The sequence below is a fragment of the Arvicanthis niloticus genome, chromosome 29 (genome assembly GCF_011762505.2).
Source record: "Arvicanthis niloticus isolate mArvNil1 chromosome 29, mArvNil1.pat.X, whole genome shotgun sequence".
In the NCBI taxonomy this organism is placed as follows: domain Eukaryota; kingdom Metazoa; phylum Chordata; class Mammalia; order Rodentia; family Muridae; genus Arvicanthis; species Arvicanthis niloticus.
In genome coordinates this window covers 25,824,191-25,845,246 of record NC_133437.1, presented here as the reverse complement: position 1 = coordinate 25,845,246, position 21,056 = coordinate 25,824,191, and the positions used below count along the sequence as shown (strand labels likewise).

The 21,056-nt window shown below is 47.5% G+C and overlaps 1 protein-coding gene across 1 annotated transcript; it reads right to left on the bottom strand.

Annotated features, from left to right (window-relative positions):
* Positions 1–3,321: 3,321 nt before the first annotated feature.
* LOC143440310 (pregnancy-specific glycoprotein 22-like) lies at positions 3,322–13,961 on the bottom strand. Its single transcript, XM_076926970.1, has 5 exons — positions 13,880–13,961; positions 11,542–11,889; positions 8,349–8,708; positions 6,891–7,250; positions 3,322–3,605 (listed from the first exon to the last, which is right to left on the bottom strand). Exons 1-5 carry the CDS (start codon positions 13,959–13,961, stop codon positions 3,322–3,324), a joined length of 1,434 nt encoding a protein of 477 aa, XP_076783085.1.
* Between the last annotated feature and the right edge of the window lie 7,095 nt (positions 13,962–21,056).

The window sequence follows — 21,056 nt, the reverse complement described above, 5'->3', positions numbered from 1 at the left end:
ATCACAGTATTTTTCCTTGGCTTGTAGTGCTCAGTCTCACACAGGTGAGGATCGTGAAGGAGTATTTCCTGATACACAGCTGGCTGTTTGCTTGATTTCAATATTTTATGTGCATGATAATTTTGGCTACATGCATAGCTGTGTACCACAAGCATGTCTGGTGCCAACACAGGTCAGAATGGGACACTGGATCTTCTGAATATGGTATTACGGATGATTAAGAGCTGCCATGTGTGTGAATTTGGCTCCTCTACAAGAAAATCCAGTGCTCATAACCACTGACCCATCTCTCCAGACCTCCCAGTGGATGTTTTCCAAAGCAGATCTGACTAGAAGGAGGTAGAGAGCCAGCACGTGCTGGAACTATGCTCTAAGAAACAGGTGTGGTTTGGGCAGATCTGGAATAGGGAAAAAATATAACTTTTGACATATGAGACCATTGTTACCAACATACAGGATCTAAGGCCAATCTCTGCCAAAAGCATTTCTCTAAAGAGCAAAATAGGGTAAGATGAGAGACAGATGCTAAAGTTGTTTGAGATCAGTGACTCCCTGAGCAGAAAGAGCCCTGTGTTCCATGAGGGACCTACTGAAACAAGGGGAACAAAGCAACGCCCTGTTCTTCACCTTCCAGGAGGAATGATAGTGTCGTACCAGAAACACATGATTTCCTGTCTAGTGCTTATGCTGACAGACCCAGAATTTCTCAGAAATTCTCCAGAGGCAGGTGGCTTAGTCCTAGAGTCAAATCTAACTGTCTATTCAAATATTTCGTCTCCTTTGTGTGTGTTTCTGTACTAAATTCTAAAACCCCAGTGTGGGCATAACATATTGACAAAAAGCAGGAACAGTCCAGACCAGTGTGTGCAAAGTGAAAACAACCAACCTAGCACTCAGAGGTAGCACAAATCATTGACTGTTTACATGGTGATACACGAGTATTTGTACAGGTTCAACCTCAGCATTTGAGAGTTATAGGGTCAAAATATCCTGTACCCATCTGGATGATGTTCTGAAAGAGCAGCGATCCACTGGTGTGCATTGTGTCTCTGACACTGTGTGCAGACCCCAGCATGCTTTGATTGGGATGGAGAGAATTGGGTGGGAGAGAGGATGGGGAGGGGAGTACAGTAGAGGAAATCAGATGTATGGGGAGCGGAGGGAGAGAGGACAGAAGTCAGTGGAGAAGGGGACACACACCGGACATCTCTATGATATGGTAGGGACCTGGGACAAGAAGGTGGTAGGCCCCCAGGGTGGCTATTTGGGTGACTTTAGCTGAAACTCTTGCAGTAGGGGATATGGATCCTGAATTTTCCACTTCCTGTAGCCAAGCACAACTCTCAGCATAGGAATGACACTAATACACTCACAAAACCTTCCACCTAAAAGTTGTCCTGCCTACAAGAAGTGCAGGGACAAAGATAGAGCAGAGACAGAGGAAATGGCCAAACCAATGACTGCCTCAACTTGAGACCCATCCCATGGGTGAGCATCAATTTCTGACACTATAGATACTCTATTATACTTGCAGACAGGAGCCTAGCATGGCTGTCTCCTGAGAGACTTCAGCCAATAGCCGATGGAAACAGATGCAGACCCACAGCCAAACGTACGTAGCATAAGTGTAGCTTGGTCTTCATGTGGGTTCCCCCAACAACTGGAGCAGGGGCTGTCCTTGAATTGTTGCCTGCATGAGGATCCCATCCACCTAACTGTGCTGCCTTGTCTGGCCTCTGTGAGAGAGGACACACCTAGTCCTGCAGTGACTGATGTGCTAGGGTAGATGAGGGGGATTGACGGGAGATACCCAGGAAGAAGAAGCGGGAGATTAGGAAATGAGTCGTTATGGGGGTGGAGGTACTGAGAGGAGGGAGGTTGATACTGGGATGTAAAAGGAATACATAATTTTTAAAGGAAAACAAAACACAGAGCCAACTCAGTACTTGATGGGGACACTGACAGCTTTCCCTCTAAGAGCATGATCCACACAAGGATGCTGCTGTGACCACATCTGCTCAGTATTCCCTTAGGAGTCCTAGACACAACAATTCAGCAACACAAAGAAACGGAAGATGGCCAGTCAATCATCTGTAGAATATATGTGCATCTGTAGAATATATATGACATGAAACTTATTTGGAGAAAACTTTTAAAAATCTATAGAAGTTTCTGGAACTGGTGTACAAAAACACCCACATGCACTGTACTTCTGGAAACTAATATTGACCTCAAATAACTAGATGACATGTTTGGTCAAATGCATAGACAAGAGTAGATGGGGTTACACACAGCTGGAAGGAGCAGGATAAGTTTAGAAATGCTTTAGAAATGGACAGTATTAGCAATAATCACATGACAATATAAGCTTTATGCCATCCAGCTGTGTGCTTCAAAACAGCTAAAGGGAGAAATCCCATATAGATTTAATATACATTATATAAAGTTGGATATATTATATATTTATATATATTATATATATATAATATATATTACATATATTTATACAACAAAGAATTTGTGCAAGGTCACACTGTGAATGCCACCCTTGGGATAGAAACACTCCAGTTGGCCTTTCCACAAAGAACTTCAATTCTGTGCGTCAAAGAAACTGTGGATCAAAACTATTTAGTAGCCAGTTATGTGCACTGAGAAACATGCACAGTCCCTTCTGTCACTTCCTCACTTCCCATGGGTGACAGGTGTCCAGGTTGCCTTGGGGTTAGGTGAAGCTATTGGAGCATATGAGAGTATATTTGTCTCTGTGCAAACTGCATCATGTTAACAGGGCACTCAGAACATCCCAAAGTTTGAGGACTCCTGAATCTAGTTGCCATGGATTCTCAAGGGTTCCTGAGATATTAGAGCCAAAAGCTAAACTCCTACTACAGCCGGGCGATGGTGGTGCACGCCTTTGATCCCAGCACTTGGGAGGCAGAGGCAGGCGGATTTCTGAGTTTGAGGCCAGCCTGGTCTACAGAGTGAGTTCCAAGACAGCCAGGGCTACACAGAGAAACCATAAATAAGTAAGTAAATAAATAAATAAATAAATAAATAAATAAATAAACAAACTCCTACCACATTTGTAGTACTGTTTACCATATTGATGTCTTTATTTTTCTTTGAACACCAAGTCTCACTTTAAATGCTGAGCTGTCCTTCTACACACTGCTATGTCAGAATCACAGGCAGAATCACAGGCAGAAGCCACCATGCTGGCAGTACATGAACAGTTACTGACAATTTTTACTATGTAACTTTTACCCATTTTGTACCCCATTGACAAAGGAATGCCCCCCTGCTGTAGCATGAGAGGAGGGGTCACTCATTCAACACGCCCAGGCTGACTGGGAGACTCTTCTTCGAGCTGACAAGGTTGGAGACCTCACATTGATAATCTCCAGCATCCTCCCTCATGACAGGATTTATGTGGAGTTGGCACTTTGATGGGGAAAGTGTGATCCTCTCTGTGAGCTGCAGACTCTGATTATTGAAGAGCCAACGGATGGAGATCCCAGTATTGTCTGAGAAGCAAGTGAAGACCACTGAGCTTTGGACTCTGACTGTTGTGTCAGTGACTCTCATGAAAGGCTGTGTCACAGGCTCTGCAAAGAAACAGAGGAGGGGACCAAATGACAGTTGTCATTCAGTCAGCTCAATCCACCCCTCCAAAGCTCACCCTTAATAAAGCTTCCAGGGAGCAGAAATTGGAGCTGTGACTACAATCATAACTTGTGCTTTGCATCTGCGACCCATGGACTGTGTGATCCTAATTCAGCCACTGAGTTTGCGTGCCTCAGTTTCCCTATACTAGGACACACTTTGCATAATCATTGCAGTACCTATGAGTTAAGATTCGGTATGAGCAATGTTCTGATCTGGGGATGGGAAGCTGCTCATATCAGTAGCATCTATTCCACTTACCCTAGGCTGGACTCCTGAGGGTAAGAAGGTGCCTGGAGAACTGTCACCCCTTTCCCTTCCCTTGGGGACATTATTTTCCTGTGAGTTTCCTAAGTCCATCAGAAGAGTTGTATTCTGTCCTGGCACCTGTCCATTGAAGCTCAGGAGAAGGAGGTGCACAGGTGACCTACATGACTTCAGGTGTTATGACAGTGCACGGCTGATCCCAGGCCCTATGGGGCTTGGTCAGTCAGAGTTGTTCCCTGTCAGCTCTGACTGGAAGTCTAATGCTAGCCCTGAAGAAAGGCTCTCTGGCAACAACTACAGTTGAGTCTGGATCCTTGGCTTCCTGATGCTCCTTTTACTGATTCAGTAGTGAGCTGGACCATGGAGGGAGGGTGAACACAAAGTAAACGTGAAGATAAAAGAGAAAGAGACAAATCCATCAATATTGAGAGCTTTGTCTTTGGTGAAAAGATGGGGTCCTGAGACCAAAGCTTAGATCCATCACTCAGCAGAAGTGCATGGGAGTGAGCAAACAACCTCCACGCCCTCGGTGCACCTGACTGTGTGTCACTTCCTCTGTGTGGAACTTTGTCCTCCTGTGTCTCCACCCTCACTGTCCTCACATGCCTGCTCATACTCAGAAGATGTGGGGGATGGGGGTAACTTTCTTCACTTCTTCCTCTACACACCCCAGTGTTCACCTTCTGACCTCTTTGATCTCTTCCCTGTCTGGATGCAGTCAACCCTGACTCTACTTCAAGATGGACTACCCAGTCTGACTCCTAGTCCACTAAAGCTAGGACCTTGATTATTACAAAGTAGTTTAATCTTTCTGGAAATTCCAGTAAGTGGGCAGGCTCAGACATGTGGGTGGATGAAAGAATGATCATCTCTGGACCTGGCAAGGCCAGGTGTTAGTGAAATTCTCATTTTTAAAGCTACTGACAGCGGTTAAACTTTCAGCTCACATTACCTTGTGCATGTATGAGTGTGTGTGTGTGTGTGTGTGTGTGTGTGTGTGTGTGTGTGTGTGTGTAGGAGCAGCTGTACACCATCGTGTGTATGGGTGAGTGCAGGACTCAGCACCTACATGGAGGACAGAGGTCAACTTGAGGGAGCCTTTCCTCTCCTTCCACCATAGTTCTCCTCCTCTGACACAGTCAGACACTGTTCTCCTCATCAGTGAGCAGGCGACACTACCAGGGGCTGCACTCAATACAGGCAAGTACATACTTGTTCTGCCCTCCTTCTTGGAAAAACATTTGCTACACCACTGCCCCCAAGCTCTGCTGTCTTCCTTCCTCTGAGCACAAACTCCTAGTAAGCAGGAGCCCTTCCCAGGACAATGCTGACTGCTGTCAGGGATGGTGTTCAGGGTCCTGTTCTGTCTCTTCCACACTTGGTCCTGCCTGGTGTCCCAGATGGCTTCACCATATTTACATGTTTCAGGTCTCAAGACCACAGAGTGAGCAACAAGGCTGATAATCATCTCTGTGACCTGGGGCAGCAACAGCTCACCCCAGGACTGTCCTCTTCTGTGTCCTCCCAATGTGTCCTTTATGACACAGAATCCTAAGCTGCCCTTTGATCTCAATGCTCTGAGGTGGCATCGACTCCCTGCAGGAAGGTAACACAGATGCCTGTGAGCACTAGGAAGGGACCTGATGACTGATGTCTAGGAAAGGGACAGTTTCATTCTCACTGGAGTCAGCACAGTCAGGGAGCATTGTCATGACACCCAGAAGCAGTTGTGTGGGGACTTTCATGTGGCTGTGCAGCAGAAGGTCATCTGGACCCTAGAGAGAGGACAGTTGTTCCTCCATAAACCTAAAGAGAGTTTCAGAGAGACTCTCAGCATCCTATACTGGCTGAACCTCACCTAGAGTCTGCCCATGTCCTTCCTGGGAGGCAGCTGTCCTCTGTCTAGGTGATTGCCCATAGGATATGTGGGGGTTGGGAGATGTTAACACTGAATCTGCTGACAAAGCAATACGTTTAGTAGGTCTGAGAGACTGTGCAAGAGACCTCCAGGTCTGTAGAGACAGGGATGGAGCCAGGCTACAAGTTAAGCTTGTGGCTCCTGAAATTGCTTTTCTGAGTATTTCTGAGTAGTCTACAATTCTGAGCATGGCAAAAGCCCCAGTGTGAAGCCTTAGGCTGAGTTATTTTCAATCTTATCTCGTCATCTAGTGACCAGGAAGTAAATTACACCTCATGCCTGGATCTGTTCAATTCAGCTACTCTGCAATCATTTGCCTGCAGGAGACAATTCCAGAAGCTGAGCCTCAGAGGACAACCAATTGCAGAGGAGGACCTGTGCCTTGGGAATCCTGCCCTTCCCGTTAAGTCTCATGAGCCCATCAGGACAGTTAGTTAATGGCCTGAGCACCTGTCCAGCTATGCTCTCCCTGCTGAGTCTCTGAGGTAGATGTCCAGGGGACCTAGCCTAACCATGGCACTCCTGGCAGTTCACAGGCTGGTTCCAAGTGCCAGTAAAGCCTTGTCCCATGTAGGTTCCAACAGGAATCAAAAAAAAAAAAAAAAAAAAAAACCAAGTAGTGAAAAAAACACTCCCCACTGTCCCTTGGAGGCTAAACAGGGATTGAGATTAGCAGACAGGAATTCCTGGTGCTCTCTGTGAGGATCTGGAATTATTTCTTCAGGCAGGGCCTGACTGACCCCCACAGAGTCTTCCTCAGGGCCATGTGCATGCTGAGAAACCCAAGGGTCAGGGCTGAGTCTGACATCCTTGATCTGAGTTTACCCAGCACAGGCCTTCCTCTCTGCAGGTAAATACAGGGGAGGGGTTCTGATCTAATGCTGTTGGTCCACCCCATGTGTGCCCTGCATTAAGCACCCAAACCCCAGTGTGAGGACACAGTGCAGTAGGGGAGAGAACAGGCACAGCCCAGTCCTCACCATCCACTTATGGAATAGGATAAGTCACACCCAGAAGCTGGAAGCCACAGATAGTCACTTACTGTTCACGTGGATTTGCACATGTGCTTTTTCAATTTTGAAATTCCTGTCTATAATTTGTAGTGTGTACAAGCCCGTGTCTTTCTCAGTGACATCCTGGAGCAGCAGGGATCCATTGGTGTACACTAACTCTGTTCTGCTTTGTGCAGGCCCCTTGGTGATGGAGTTCCTGGGTCTGCTATATTCTGCAATTTTAAAGACCTGAAAGGTAGATGCTCCTTTGTACCAGCAAAAAATTTGGAAATCTTCTGGCAGATTAAGAACACGGAGAAGGATGCTTTCCCCTTCAGCAGCATGCCGTGGCACTGGATCAATCATGAGTGGGGCAGAGGTAACAGGGTCACAGCAAGTGGAAAGGGAGGCTGGAAGGGAAAAGAGAAAAGCACATGAGATCATTGTGCTTGGTGTGAAGATGGAAGCCTGCATCCTGAGCAGATGGATGCTTCACTAAGCCTAGAGATGCAGGTGTGATGTGTCTATCCCACCTGGTGGAATTCAGCAACATGGCCTCCATTCCCTCAGTGCCCTGGAATCTGTCATTTCCTCTGCGTGGAGCTCTCTCCTCAGTGTCTCCATGGCTGCCCCCTCACTGCCCTCAGTCAGACTCTGCACACACTCATCACACGGTGCTTTGAGATGATGCCTCCCTCTGACCTTGGTCTCTACACATCCTGGAAATTCACTTTCTGGCTTTTCTCATCTCCTTTGTACCTGTACTCAGCCTCTGACATCACCTTCTGGATGTCTTAATGCTCAGCCTGCAGCCCCAAGACTAAGGCTAGGTGATGGCTGGGACCAGTCTGGTCTTGGAAGGCCCAGGTATTCGGAAGGGCTCAGAAATTATGCTGGCTAGCTTTATGTCAACTTAACCCAAGCTAGAATCTTTTGAAAGAGGGAGCCTCAATTTAAAATGCCACCACCAGAATGGCCTGTGGGAAAGCCTGTAGTGCGTTTTTATTTTTTTTAATTGGTGATTGATGTGGGAGAGCCCAGTCCACTGCAAGCATTTCCACCTCTGGCCTCAGTGTTCTAGGTGCTATCAGATCAGGATGGGCAAGCTGTGAGGAGACGTGAGGAAGTAAGCAGCACTTCTGACAAAATGCTCCCCAGAGACATTTGCAGTCAAGCCTGGGACAGATGACTGAAGCCAGAACTTCCTGGTGCTCACCACTCTCTGAGAATGCCATGGTTTCCTCAAGTGCATGGCAAGAGCCCCCAGAAGAATGGGCAGAGTCTGGCATCTCAGGCTGAGTTATTTTCTGCCAAGGTCCTCCTTGATACAGGAGAGAGTCAGACGATGGAGTCTGATCTATGGCATTTCCCTCCATATGTGTCCAGCACATGTGGTCAAGGCCAAAAATGAAGACACAGTGAAAAGGGATCATAGCCACATGCCAGGGGTGACAGTCTTGTGTTTCAAAGCCCCACCCAACACTGAGTAATCACTGAGAATCACTTACTGTCCACCTGAAGTTCAACATGTGCTAATTTCATTTTCCGAAGTCTACTCAGAATTCGTAGGGTGTAGAATCCGGTGTCGTTCTGGGTGACATTCTGGAGCAGTAGGGATCCGTTGCTGTACACTGTCTCTCTACCACTGAAGGCAGGGCCCGGCACACTCGAATTCGTGGCTATTATCTGTCGGACTATCTCAAATTTCCTAGACACAGATGCCCCTTTGTACCAGGAAAGCCCTCGAAGCTTATCCTGGAGATTGTGAACAAGAAGAAGAACACTTCCGCCTTCAGCAACACTGGTCGGCACGGATTCAATAATAAGCTTTGTGGGTTGATAAGGAAGCCCACAGATGTAAAGAGAGGCTGGAAGGGAAGAGAGATCCATCAGTATTAGGACATTTGTATTTGACTAAGATGGCACCCTGTGTCCTAAGCAGCTCTGTCCATTGCTCAGCTGAGGTGTGTGGGTGAGGGCCTCCCTGTCCTACTTGGTGGAGGTCAGCACATTACCTCCATGCACTCTGTGGCCATCTCTTGTCATTTCCTCTTTATCAGTCTCTCTCCTTGGGTGTCAACATGGCTTTGCCTCACTGTCTTCAGATCCCTGCTCACACTTAGTGTAGATGGGTGTTGGGATGATGCCTCCTGACCTTCACACTCTGACTCTTTTGTATCTGTTCCTTTAGTGATTATGCCCTACACCTGATTTGCATTCTGGCTTTCTTTACTGGTTTGTCTTCCAGTCCACTAGGGCTAGGGAATTATGAGAACCGGGATTTGTCTTATATTATTTTTAAAGAAAGGCTGCATTTAAAAAACCCTCAAATATCTGTGGAGAATGAATGAGTGAATGAATGAATGAATGAATGAATGAGTGAGTAAATGGTGTCTCAGGACCATACACAGCCATGGATTTATCTAACAAATCCATATGTTTGAGAATACTGTGTTGATTACTCCCATTTGCTATAGTTTTTATGCATTTACTTATTATATTTGTGTATCTGCTCATGTGCAAGGGCATGTCCCAGTGTGTGGGTGAGTGCAGGGCACAGTCCCTAGGTGGAGGTCAGGGGACCACTAGTGTTCATTTGCTTCAGGTCATCAGACATGAAGCAAATAACCATATCCACTGAGCTATGTCGCTGATCAACAACAGCTTGGTTTCTTATTTGAGACATCACAGCTGAGAACCTCAGTCTTCAGAACAATGTGCTCGAGCTGATTAACTGTGAGTGAGAACAATCTCCCTCTCCCCCTGCTACTTCTTATTTGCCAAGAGCATGATGAGGATGATGACGACAATGATGATGAACCTCTATACTGCTGTGTCTTCTCCCCTACCAACCCTGATTCACTTCTCCAGTCCCTCTCCCCTTGAGGAGACTCTAGACAGTAGGTGAGTCCTCTCCTCACACACACTGTGAAATGTGGTCTCCTCATCTGTGAGCAGGGGCACCAACTTGAACATGGTTCAGAGAGCACCTCTCTGGTCTCTGTGGCCAGATCTGTCCTCAATCTGTAACACATCTGCTCCAGTACAGCTCCCCAGTTCTCTGATCCTCTGAGCTGAGCCTCCTCCCAGACAGGAGCATCTCCCAGAGTCCCATGGGTTGTGGGCAGCTCTGTGTTCTCAGAGCTATTCGCCTCTTCACTTGGCTCTTTCTGTTTCAGTCCTCCAGAGCACACAGTGAGGAGCAAACTTCTGAGCATCCCTGTTCCCTGAGAGAACAGCTGTTCACCCAAGGGCTGCAGCCGCTCTACCATGGCCTTTGTGTATCAGTGTCAAAGAGGGAGCCTCTGCACTCCCTGTGTGGCACTGAAACCCAGCTGGGAACCCAGTCTATCCTGTGTTCTCAGGGATCTGGAAATAAGGAATTTGCTCTCAGCAGAAAGGTAACAGAGATGCTGTGAGGGATCCAAAGGGACCAGCTTCATGATGAGTGGGGAGGGGACAGCTCCATTCCCACTGCAGTCACCAGTCAAGATTCTGAGGGAGAAAACAGGCCCAGGAGCAGATGTGTCAGGAGCTCCCAGGCTGAGTGTGTGGGAGGAGGTGACTGGAGTCCTGGGAAGGGGGGCTCTGGACTCCATCATCTCATGCAAGATTTCAAGGCAATGCCCCTACTTCATCTGTTTGCTGAGCTGTGTCTGCTCATATGCTCCCTGGCCTTTCTGAGATGCCTTGGACCTCTGTCTAGGTGATTCCCTTAGGATACTCTATCTTTTCCAAAGAAAATACATAAAGCTACAACTAACCATGGTTCCCTAGCAGGGCAGCAGATACAGGAAGCAGCTAATAGTCCTGAGAAGACTGTATGACACTTCCCCCCCACCCCCAGGTCTGTAGGAACAGAAGAGGAAGCCAGGATAGGAGGTAAGTCTTGGCTCAGGCAAATCCTCTTCAGAGTGTCAATTGTGTTTCCCTGAGGCTGCCCCCCTGATCCATGGGAGAACTGCAGCTAACATCTGGGGAGCTGTCCACATCAGCATACCCTGTTGTCATTTCCCTGAGCTGGGAAAGCAAAGACCAAGCAATTGTCAGGAGCCCCTGTGTTCTCTGTTCCTCTCCTTGGCAACCACGACCTTCCTGGGAGTCTCATACGTCCATCAGGACAGTTAGTTAGAAGCCTGAGCATCTGTCCTTCTATGCTCTCCCTGCTGATTCATTGGAGATGTCCAGGAGACCTCACCTAACTGTGGCTCTACATGGCAGTACACTGCCTCATTACACATGGCACAAGAATTTGTTCCTCAGAAGCACTGTTTCCTCCCAACAGAAAGTCAAAATACAGCCTTTTAAAAATGCTTCTGAGGGCCATTGGGAAATGAGTCAGAACAGAAGTCTGAAGCCAGGGCTTCCTGGTGCTCACTTCCACAAGGATCCTATGGCTTCCACATTCAGACTCAACCTTCCTCCCTCAAGGTCTTTCACAAGGACACATTACTGCTAAGAACCCCAGAAGTCTAGACAAGCAGTGATGTCCTTCATGGGTGTATCAACCACACATCCAGTTGACTGCAAGGAGATGAAGGATTCTGTTCAATTGCCATTATTCCCCATGTGTGTCCTACACTAAACGTTCACACCCCAACATGAGGACACAATGCAAAGGGTAGGTAGGCCTGACACTTCTGTGTGTATCTACTAAAATGAACCCCACCCAGCACCCAGAGTTCACAAAGTATCACTTACTGTACACATAGAGATGCATGGATGTTGTTGATACAATTTCTCCACGTCTATTTACAGTTCGTAGGGTGTAGAATCCTGTGTCCTTCTGGGTGACATTGTGGATCCACAGGGACCCGTTGCTGGACACTGTCTCTCTACCACTGTACATGGACCCTGTCACACTTACTTTAGTGTTCAGTATATATACGACAATTTTCTTCATTCCTCTGAACCAGGCTAAGGCTATGAGATCCTGTGGCAGATTGTCAACAAGAAGAAGGACATTTTCTCCTTCAACCACATTTGATGGCACTGAGTCAATGGTGACCTGGGCAGTGGCGGGCAGGAGCCAGCAGGTTAAAAGGGAGGCTAAAAGAGAAGAGAAAAGCAACCATCAATATTGAGCAGGTGAGTTCTGGTGCGTGAATTTTTTTTAAAAAATCCCACTTCTGCCTTCCCCAGAGCTCTGCTCACACTCCCGGCTAGGCTGTTGTTAGCTCTACCAACAGCCAGCTGGTTCCCTGACCAGGAACTATGATTGTTCCCCCAGGCCCTACCAGCTATCTTTGCCAAGCCTCCAACAACCGCCCTGGCTGCACTCTTCTGCCCACCTTTACTCTGCAGATGGAAAACTCTAGACAGTTTTAATATTTTAAAACTAGCCAGATAGCACAATTATTGGGCTCTTATCAACTAACCTATTTCAGCCATTGGCTTCTGCCTCCTTTACTGACACAATCAAGAACCAATTAAGAAATCAATGCATCCCTCTACAGAGATCAGCACTCAGCTTAGGGGAGGTGGAAGGGGTGTACCTACCCTCCTTGATGAAGGTGAGCACCATGACCTCCATTCCCTGAGAGACTCTCACTGTGTCGTCAACTCTTTCTACACAGTTCTCTGCTCAATTGTCTGCCTGGCTCACCCCTGAGTGTCTGAATATTTGGTGGGAGGATGTCTGGCTGACCCCCTCCTCCAGAAAACCCTCACTTAGTGAATTTTTGTTCTCTGTTCCCTTTGTAGTACCAGTCAACCCATGGTATCATCTTCCAGATACTCTGACTTCTGGCCCACTAGAGTTAGGGCTTTGGGAGGACAGGGAATAATCTGACATTAGGAAGACTCAGTTCCTGGAAATGTTTTAGACATCAATAGAGGAAGGAAAGGAGAAAGGAAGGAAAAGAAGAAGGAGAGAGGGAGGAGAGAAGGAGGGAAGAAAGGGAAGAAGGATGGATGGATGGAGGGAGGGATGGATAAGTGTTGGGCCTTGGACGAGGTAACTCCATTTAACCTGCCACCTTCAGTTACGTAGGACACAGGCAGAGGGCGTGATTAACAAGTCTCCACCTCCAGAGATTTAAATATTAATGAATTATCAAAAGGCCAGGGGCGTAGCTAATTAAGTTATTCCCTCCCCTTTTCCCCCTCCCTATAAAATTAGGCTCCCTCGGCTTTTGGCTGGGGGGAGGGGGGGAGCTCGTACCACCTACATCCATTTACCATGTCATGAACAATAAAAGCTTTGGAAAACCAGACTCCACGTGTCGCCTGATCTGCCTGATCTGCCACCGCCAGGTTCCCAGCCTTTGGAAACTTGAGCTGCCCACTGCCAGCCCTTGGAGGCTGTACCAATGTGGGACCCTCCACAGGCGGTGTGGGAAGCCCACCTGGGACCCTGATGCCAGACTGCCCTGGGACCCAGCCACCGGACTCCCTCTTCCCCCCGCCCGAAAGATTTCTCCCCCACAGATAAGTGGATGTGTTCATGAGTTAATCTACATAGTTCCCAGGTTTGTAGCTAACAACAATAATTATATTCAAAGGTGATGTAATTTTTTTTACATTTACTTCTGTATTGTATGTGTGGGTTTGTGAAGGCATGTGTCTCAGCATGAGCATGTGTGGGTACGTGCCACAGCACAAGTGTGAAGGCAAATGTCTCAGTGTTTTCATGTCCTGATGCAGCCACAACATGGGTGTGAAGGGCAGAGAAGACCCTGTAGGAGTCCCTTCTACCCATCTACCATGCTGAAACTGAGGACTGAATTGAGATTGTCATGTCTCTATGCACTGAGCTATCTTGTTATTTGTTTGGCTTCTATTTGGAGTCAAATAGAAGTGATTCACAACAGAGCAGCCAATGAGACTGACTTTCAGTAGGGAACATTGGGAATTTTCTCTTCCCTCATCAGCTCCTGTCTAATGAGAGCATCAGCCTGCTAAACCTAAACCCTCAGTGCACCTTCTGCCCTATGAGTACAAACAAAAGCCCCGAGTCTCCTCTTGGGCTCCTCTCTTTTCAAGAAACTCCACCTTTTCTCTGAGTTCTCCTCCCACACACCATCATGGAGTATCTTACCTGTGAGCAGGAGGCCCTGCCAAGGGATACACCTCTTGCAGGGAAGCACAGAGGACTCCTCCATCTGTCTTCTCACCATCATTGTCATGTCCTTGCTCTGAGGAGAAGACCTTCAGCTCCAGCAAGGCACCTCTGCTGTCCTTCCTCCTTCTGAGCTGAATTTTTCTCAGGCAAAAGCACGTCCCAGAATCCAATCGGCTATGGGTGGTGAGTCCGTCTCCAAAGCTCGGTCCCTTCCTCTTTAAATGCTACCCTGCATCGCTCCAATTTTTCCCTCTTTATAGTTCTCCTCTAAGCAACACCTTGAGCAACAAGGATGATAAGCATCCCTGTGCCCTCAGAGAACAATGGCTCATCCCAAGGCTGACGTCTGCTGACTCCTGGCCTTGAGTCTGTCAGCATCAAAGAGGAAGCCTCCATCCTGTCTAGATGTCCCTGTGACACAGACCCAGCTGAGCACCCAGTCTGCCCTGTGTCCTCAGTGCTCTTGGAAGGTGGGATTCCCTTGCAGGAAGGTGACAGAGATACCTGTGAGGGCTGGAAGTAGACCAACTGAGTGATAACTAGGGATGAAGATCAATCCTTTATCACTACAGTCACCAGTCAAGTTCCTGATTCAGGAGAAAGACACAGAAAAAATGTTGTGTGAGGATTTTCATGTCCTGAGTGTTGGGAAGAGGTGACATGTGTGTCCTGGAAAGGACCATGGGTGCCTCTTCCTACATGGATTTTCAAGGAAACATTCCAGCATTATGGGTTGGCCGAGCTGTGTGTCGGGTGAGCCTAGGTTCTCTCTGGTCTTCCTCTGTCACCTATGCCCTTTGTCTGGGTGATTCCCCATAAGAAATCCTGTCTTCTTCTATGGGAGATGCCAGGAATGAGCAGACTTTCAGGTTCTCCAGACAGAGGGATATTCTCAGACACAAGTAACAGCAAGGTCTTAGAAGTGAGCTCCAGGTTGCTACAGACAGGAATGGAAATCTGTCTGCAAGCCAAGGTCAAGCATGGCTCAGGGAAATAATTGCCTGAGTATTGAGTAGGCATCCTGATATCGCCACCCTAGAGTTCCCTGAGAGAACTGTAATCTCATGTTTAGGGCTTCAACAGGGGTGGTCAAGAGATCAAATGTGACCTGCCCTGACCCCTTCAGCACAGGTGGGATGCAGGGCCTGTCATCCTGCTCACTGTGCTCTGCAGAACTCCTGTTTCCATCTAGTGTAGGGTGAGTCTAGGCAGGGTTCCAGATTCTTCCTGGAAAGACCTGGACTAAAATTAGAAGAAGATTGCATCCAGAAAATGGGCGCCCTCAGGAGGTGCCTTGTGCTCAGAAAATTTCAAAGGAAATTCCTGAGACGTTTCTCTTCAGACTCAAAGAAGAAAGTAATGAAGGGACTGCACCTCTACCTGCTGGTCTGTCTCCGGGATCTCAATCTTTCCTTATCTTTGCCCACAGGATGATGAAGGCATCTGCTCTTGAGTACATAGAACATTGATTCAAATGGATATGCCATCTGCACTTTCACTTACGCACCAGGTCTCTTTTTCTTGGTGTGATAAAGAAGATGCTGAGCAATAGCACTTTAGGAGAGAGTAAAATGTTTATTTCCTTTCTGGGTCTGGGTCATTTTGTAGCAAGGAAGGATATGAAAGCAAAAAACATGATTCTGGCTGGCTCATTCACTGGCTGGTTTTCTAGCTCATGTTTAGCAGTGGCCTGGGTCTCCTGCATCAGTTAAGACAATTGCTCACAGACAAATCCACAGCCAGAACTGATAAGAACGGTTATACAGTTGAGACTCTTCTCCCTATGCCGAGTGACTTTGGACTGTGTCAGTTTGTCAGTAAATGCTAAGTAGAACACTACTTCAAACTGTTAAGTCTTTCTCCTCCACAGGGAGACTAAAATATGTACCCTCATTCTCCAAGTGAGTGTCCCTTTCATTTCCCTGCAGTCATCACATGAGCTGCAATCCACGGCCCCTCATAGCTGGACCTGAAAGCCAGGACACAGCTCAGGGTCATCTACCTTGAGTTTAATTTTTCCAAATTCCCCCATATCCTGAGCTCAGAGATGCTCTGGTGTACACCACTGACATTCTGAACAGGAAGTAAGACAGTGTCTTCAAAGCATTGATATCATCCTGACTCAGGACAGGCCTCCCAGACACATTCATTACCTGTTTCTTCTGGCTCCACTGGAATCAGAGCAGAAACCAGTCTCCAGCTAAGACAAGACAGGGGCTGGGAGCATTTGGGGTAAAGGAACATGAGCATGGTTCAAAGCTCTAGATGATCCTTCTGGGTCATGAAGAATGGAGACCATGAAAGCAAATGGAGAGAACAGGATGGCATGAATCAGTGACTGAAGAAAACCCTAGTTGACCTTAAGTACATCCTTCCCCTGGGAACATCCTGCTACGTGGAAAAATATCCCCAACCACATCCCAGGACCAATCCAAGGTCACCCAGAAGATCAGAGGTGGAAGGAGATGAGAAAGAGACCAAGCTGGAACCTCATGAGAGGATTGGGATTTGCTTGTTCCCATGGGTGCAGGCTGGGAATTAACTTCTGCATCTACTCATAAAACCAAGGCTTCACCCAAAGGTTCAGTGCTGACATTTCAGGGATCCATTTACCAAGAACCTTACATTTCTTTACTGTTGTCCTATTGATAACAATGGTAGAATTCCAGACAAGAAGAAGAGTCAAATGACTCTGCTTTTATTAGTAGTGATGGTGGGGATAAAGAGCTCTTCCGAGCATGACTGAGGCTTCCCATTGAAGATCCAAGACTAACGTGCAGGTGGATGAGAGGCTGCATGGCAGGGGAGGTTGAGGTTTGACACTGGATGCAAATGAATGTCTGAGAAGACATAAAAAGGACACCTGGACCATCTGGAGCAAACAGAATAAAGCCACATGTGATGTCAGCAGAGGGAAGGGGAAATCCTGTTTGTAGAAGGCTACAGTATCTATGTTATAACCTCAGATCAGCAGGTTCCAGCCAGTGCCAGGTTAGTAGAAGAGTACTCATGTAGCATGCATGAGCCCTGACCCATCACCACCACAATACACAGAACAACCCCACTGGTATTCATGTGTTCACTGAGCCTGAGTTCCAGATGTGCCCCTGAGCCTCTCTAGGCAGAAGTCCCTCCAACCCATTCTAGCCCAATGCTGGGCCCCCTCATGGGCTTGGACTAGGCCAGGGTGCCTTGGTCTGCCTAGATATCTGTAGGGTGGGTCTGTCATGAACCCAGAAATGACTGTGTGTCCTAGCTCCAGCCCTCTGTCTTTAGGCAGTTGTAGCAAGGATGAGACAAAAGTTAGTCACAGGTAATGTCCAGGTTGATTGGGTCACTTGGGTTGGTACTCACTGGGTTCCAGGTTTCACACTCCTAGGGTCCTGTGTCAGTTGAGACACTGAGTCCTGAGAGTACTGTTGCCCTCAGACAGCCTCAGCTGGTCGCCTGCTGAAAGATTTTGACCATTTACCCTCCACAGGTAGGTTTATTTGAGTCTCATGTTCACTCTTTAAGCTACTATCCTCACTCTCCATTGGGTTAGAACTGTCACATGTCATGGTGGCCTTGGGTGGCAGTGCTCTGCAGACATGGCTCCCTGTGGGACCTCTGATCCTTGCAAAGGCCTCTTTCAAACAATGTTGGTCTCTGTAACCTCCACCCCAATCCATTCCTTGGAGAACCAGGCAGAAGCTGACTCGGGCAGATGCAAGAGGAGCTGAGTGCTCAGACATAGTGGGTCTCCTGTGCTGTGTGGGAAAAACGGCCTTTGTCACATGGGAGCTGGGCTGCAGAGCTTGATGGTACAGACCTAAGACTTGGAGGCACAGCCCCAGTGTTTCTCCTGGTCCTCAGTGACCCACTGCCTGCCTTGTACCTTTGAACTGTGTCCCTCCAGGTGCACTGACCTCCACTGCTGAGCCTGGGCCAGCGGCCTTCATAGCAATGCTGCCTAAACCTGTCCTCCAGGTCAGACATAAGAATACTACATGTTGAACTTCCCTTAGAAACATCCACAGCCTATCCTCAGGGCTTGATGTGTGTTCAGAAATCTCACATGAGACAATGAGCAGAACTGGTATTCAGCTCACTACCCAGGCTAGACCATCATAACCTGGGCCAGCCTTCCCAGAGGTTTGATGGTGAGTGACATAAGGCACAGGACCACAAAAGGGCAAAGGATGAGTCTCAGAATGATCTGGGAGAGAGAAGAGAATGGGATTCAGATGAGCTTGAAACAAACCATTGTTTTCTCCCCGGCCTACAATGTCCTGTCTCTCACAGGTGGGGATCATGCAGGGATATTTCCTGAAAAGCAGGTGGCTGTTTTCTTCCTTTTACTTTTTTATGTGTTTGGTTATTTTGGCTGCACGCATAGCTGTGCACCACAAGAATGCCTGGTGTCCACCATAAGGGGGCATTGGATCCCCTGGAACTGGAGTTACAGATGATTGTGAGCTGCCATGCATGTGCTGGGAGCAGACCTCAGGTCTTCAAGAACATCCAGTGCTCTAACCACTGGCCCATCTCCCTAGTCCTCCCAGGTAGATATTTTCAGCGATCTGACTGGTAGAAGGTAGAGGGCAAGAACTTGCTAGAACTCAGGGTAGACGGACAGGTGTGTTTGTCAGATCTAGAATAGGAATTTGGGGTGCTCACTTTCTTCATGAGACCATTGTTACTAATACCCAGGATCTACTGCCAATTCCTGCAAGGATGATTTCTCTAAAGAGCACAATCAGGTGAGATGAGAAGGACATGGTAAAGTAGTTTGAAATCAATGACTCCTGAGCCAAAGGAGCCCTGTGGTAGAAGCAGGATCTAACGGGAGGGTGAAGCAAAACCCTGTCCATTGTGTTCCAGCAGGAGTGACAGCGGCACACCAGAAAACACATGATTTTCTGTCTAGTACAAGGACTGGCAGACCTAGAATTCCTCAGAAGTTTTTCAGAGACAGGTGGCTTAATTCTAGAGTCAGATCTAACTGTCCATTTGTTTTCAATTCTTGGACAAGATGTCCCCTCAACTATTGATGACCAAGATCAACAGCAGATCCTCTCTGCTCTACAGACACCTGAGAAGGCCTCCAGGGTGGAGACCCTGGATACATGGCTGCAGACAGACAGCTTGTGCTTCACATCTGTCACCTGTGGTCTGTGTGAGGCTCATGTGGACACTGTGTTCCTGTGTCTCAGTTTCCCAGTGACAGACAGCACTCTTGGGGAACAAATGTTGCAATGTCTATAAAGTGTCTTAAATATGAGAAAGGACCTGACACTGGGGCAGCACGGCTGTCCAAATCAGCACTGTCTGTTACTATTTGCCTGCAGGAGAGAATTTGCTAGACTTACTCCCGAGGACATGGAGTCATCAGGAGGACCTAGGTCCTGTGTCCCTCCCTTGGGGACACTGATAATAATATGAAGTCTCATAAATCCATCAGAACAGTTGGCTGATGGCCTGGGCAGTCTCCATGCTGAGACTCAGAAGGAGATGCCCAGGTGACCTAGCCTAACTGTGGCTCTCATGGCATTACACTGACTGGTTCTGTGAGCTAGGAAATTCACACATCTAATAAATCATTCTTCTCTGTTAGCTCTGGCAGGTCAGATTCCAACCCTAAGCATAGTTCCCCATGTCACCTGGAGTCAGGAAACTAGACAATGATCTGGAGGCGGGACTTCCCTGGTGGTCTCCACTCTAATAAGGATTCCTCAGTCAGACCGTGCCTGAGTCTAAAGGATCTCTCTCAGACTACCTTTATGATGAGTGCCACACAATCTGAGCTTATTCTGATCCTTGGGATGAGTTACCCCACCACATACAACCCTATCAGATAAGGTGAATTCAGATAAAAGATTGAAATTGCAGCTTGTCTACACTGGGAGTGTCCTGCACTAAATGCTCAAACCTCAAATGGGCATAAAATAATGACAGGAAGCAGGAACAGTCCAGTGTGTAACATGGAAACAACCTGTGTGTGCAACATGGAGACAACCCCATGTAGCACCCAGATGTCAGAAAGAACTGTTTATATGATGATACGCATGTGTTTATTCGGGTTCAACCTCCGCATTTGAGAGTTGAAGGGCAAAACAGCCTCTGTCCATCTGGGTGGTGTTCTGAAACAGCAGTGATCCATTGGCATACATTGTGTCTCTGACACTGTGTGCAGACCCCAGCAGGCTTTGATGGGTGGCTATTATATGTAGGAAGCCGCGGTCAGTGGCTCCATTTCAAGATGCCGCTGGCCTCGTGTCTTCCCACTTGTAAACAATTAACTGCGCAGCTGCTAGGCAGAAAGACCGCCAAGTCACTGGCCAATCCCGAGGCGTAATATTGGGTGGTGAGCGAACAGCCAATCAGAAGTGAATACGTCACTCTAGGGTGTATTTAAGCTAGGCCGCTTCCGGCTTCTTCCGTCTTTCCGCTTTACCGTGACAAGAAGTAAAGTCCTCGTTTGCAGTATACCCGATTATTGCCTCTGTGTCCTGATTCGCGGGCGAAAAGGGATTTGGGAGGTGCGCGGAATAATTATAAACTGTGCAAGTTCATGGCTATCAAGCACAGTTACCCCTTTGTGTCAGTAAAAGGCTTGAACACTCCCTGGCAGACTAAGAACAAATAAAACATTTCCCCTTCATCTGCATTGTTGATCAATAGTGAGCTGAGTAGTGTGGGAGGGTACCAGCAGTTGCAAGTAAGGCTAAGAGCTGGAGAGATGACTTAGTAGTTAAAAGCACAGGCTTCTCTTTCAGAGGACATGGATTTAATTCCCACCACCATGAGGGGACAGAAGCCATAGTGGAAAGGCTACAGCAAGCGAGTTTTCTGGAGATGGCCATTTTGCATGTCTGCCATAGGTGTTCTCTGAGAGGCAAGGGACCCCCAAGACTTCATCCCGGGATTGTTTCTCACTGCTGATATGCCTTTCCTGCCACTATCACATAGCTTAATGGTTTCTCAGGTATTTACCTACTCTGTTGGGGAGATTCCCTGCAGAATTGTTATGAAGTTGTACGTTCATGTAGTAATACTGTTTAGATAAACTGATGATCTCATAATTCCTGTTAATAATTTTATAGAATTCCTAAATTGATATAAGTTATCTCAAGCTCCCTATTAGAATAAAAGGTGCAAATAGAACTCTGTA

What these genes read in the sequence shown, in the direction of transcription:
- LOC143440310 (XM_076926970.1), bottom strand. Translation starts at nt 13,961, where the DNA reads ATGATGGTGAGAAGACAGATGGAGGAGTCCTCTGTGCTTCCCTGCAAG. An exon ending in GCAGGGCCTCCTGCTCACAG is followed by an intron (nt 11,890 to 13,879) that starts GTAAGATACTCC and finishes CTTCTCTTTTAG; the next exon opens with CCTCCCTTTTAACCTGCTGG. An exon ending in TGTTGAACTTCAGGTGGACA is followed by an intron (nt 7,251 to 8,348) that starts GTAAGTGATTCT and finishes TTTCCCTTCCAG; the next exon opens with CCTCCCTTTCCACTTGCTGT.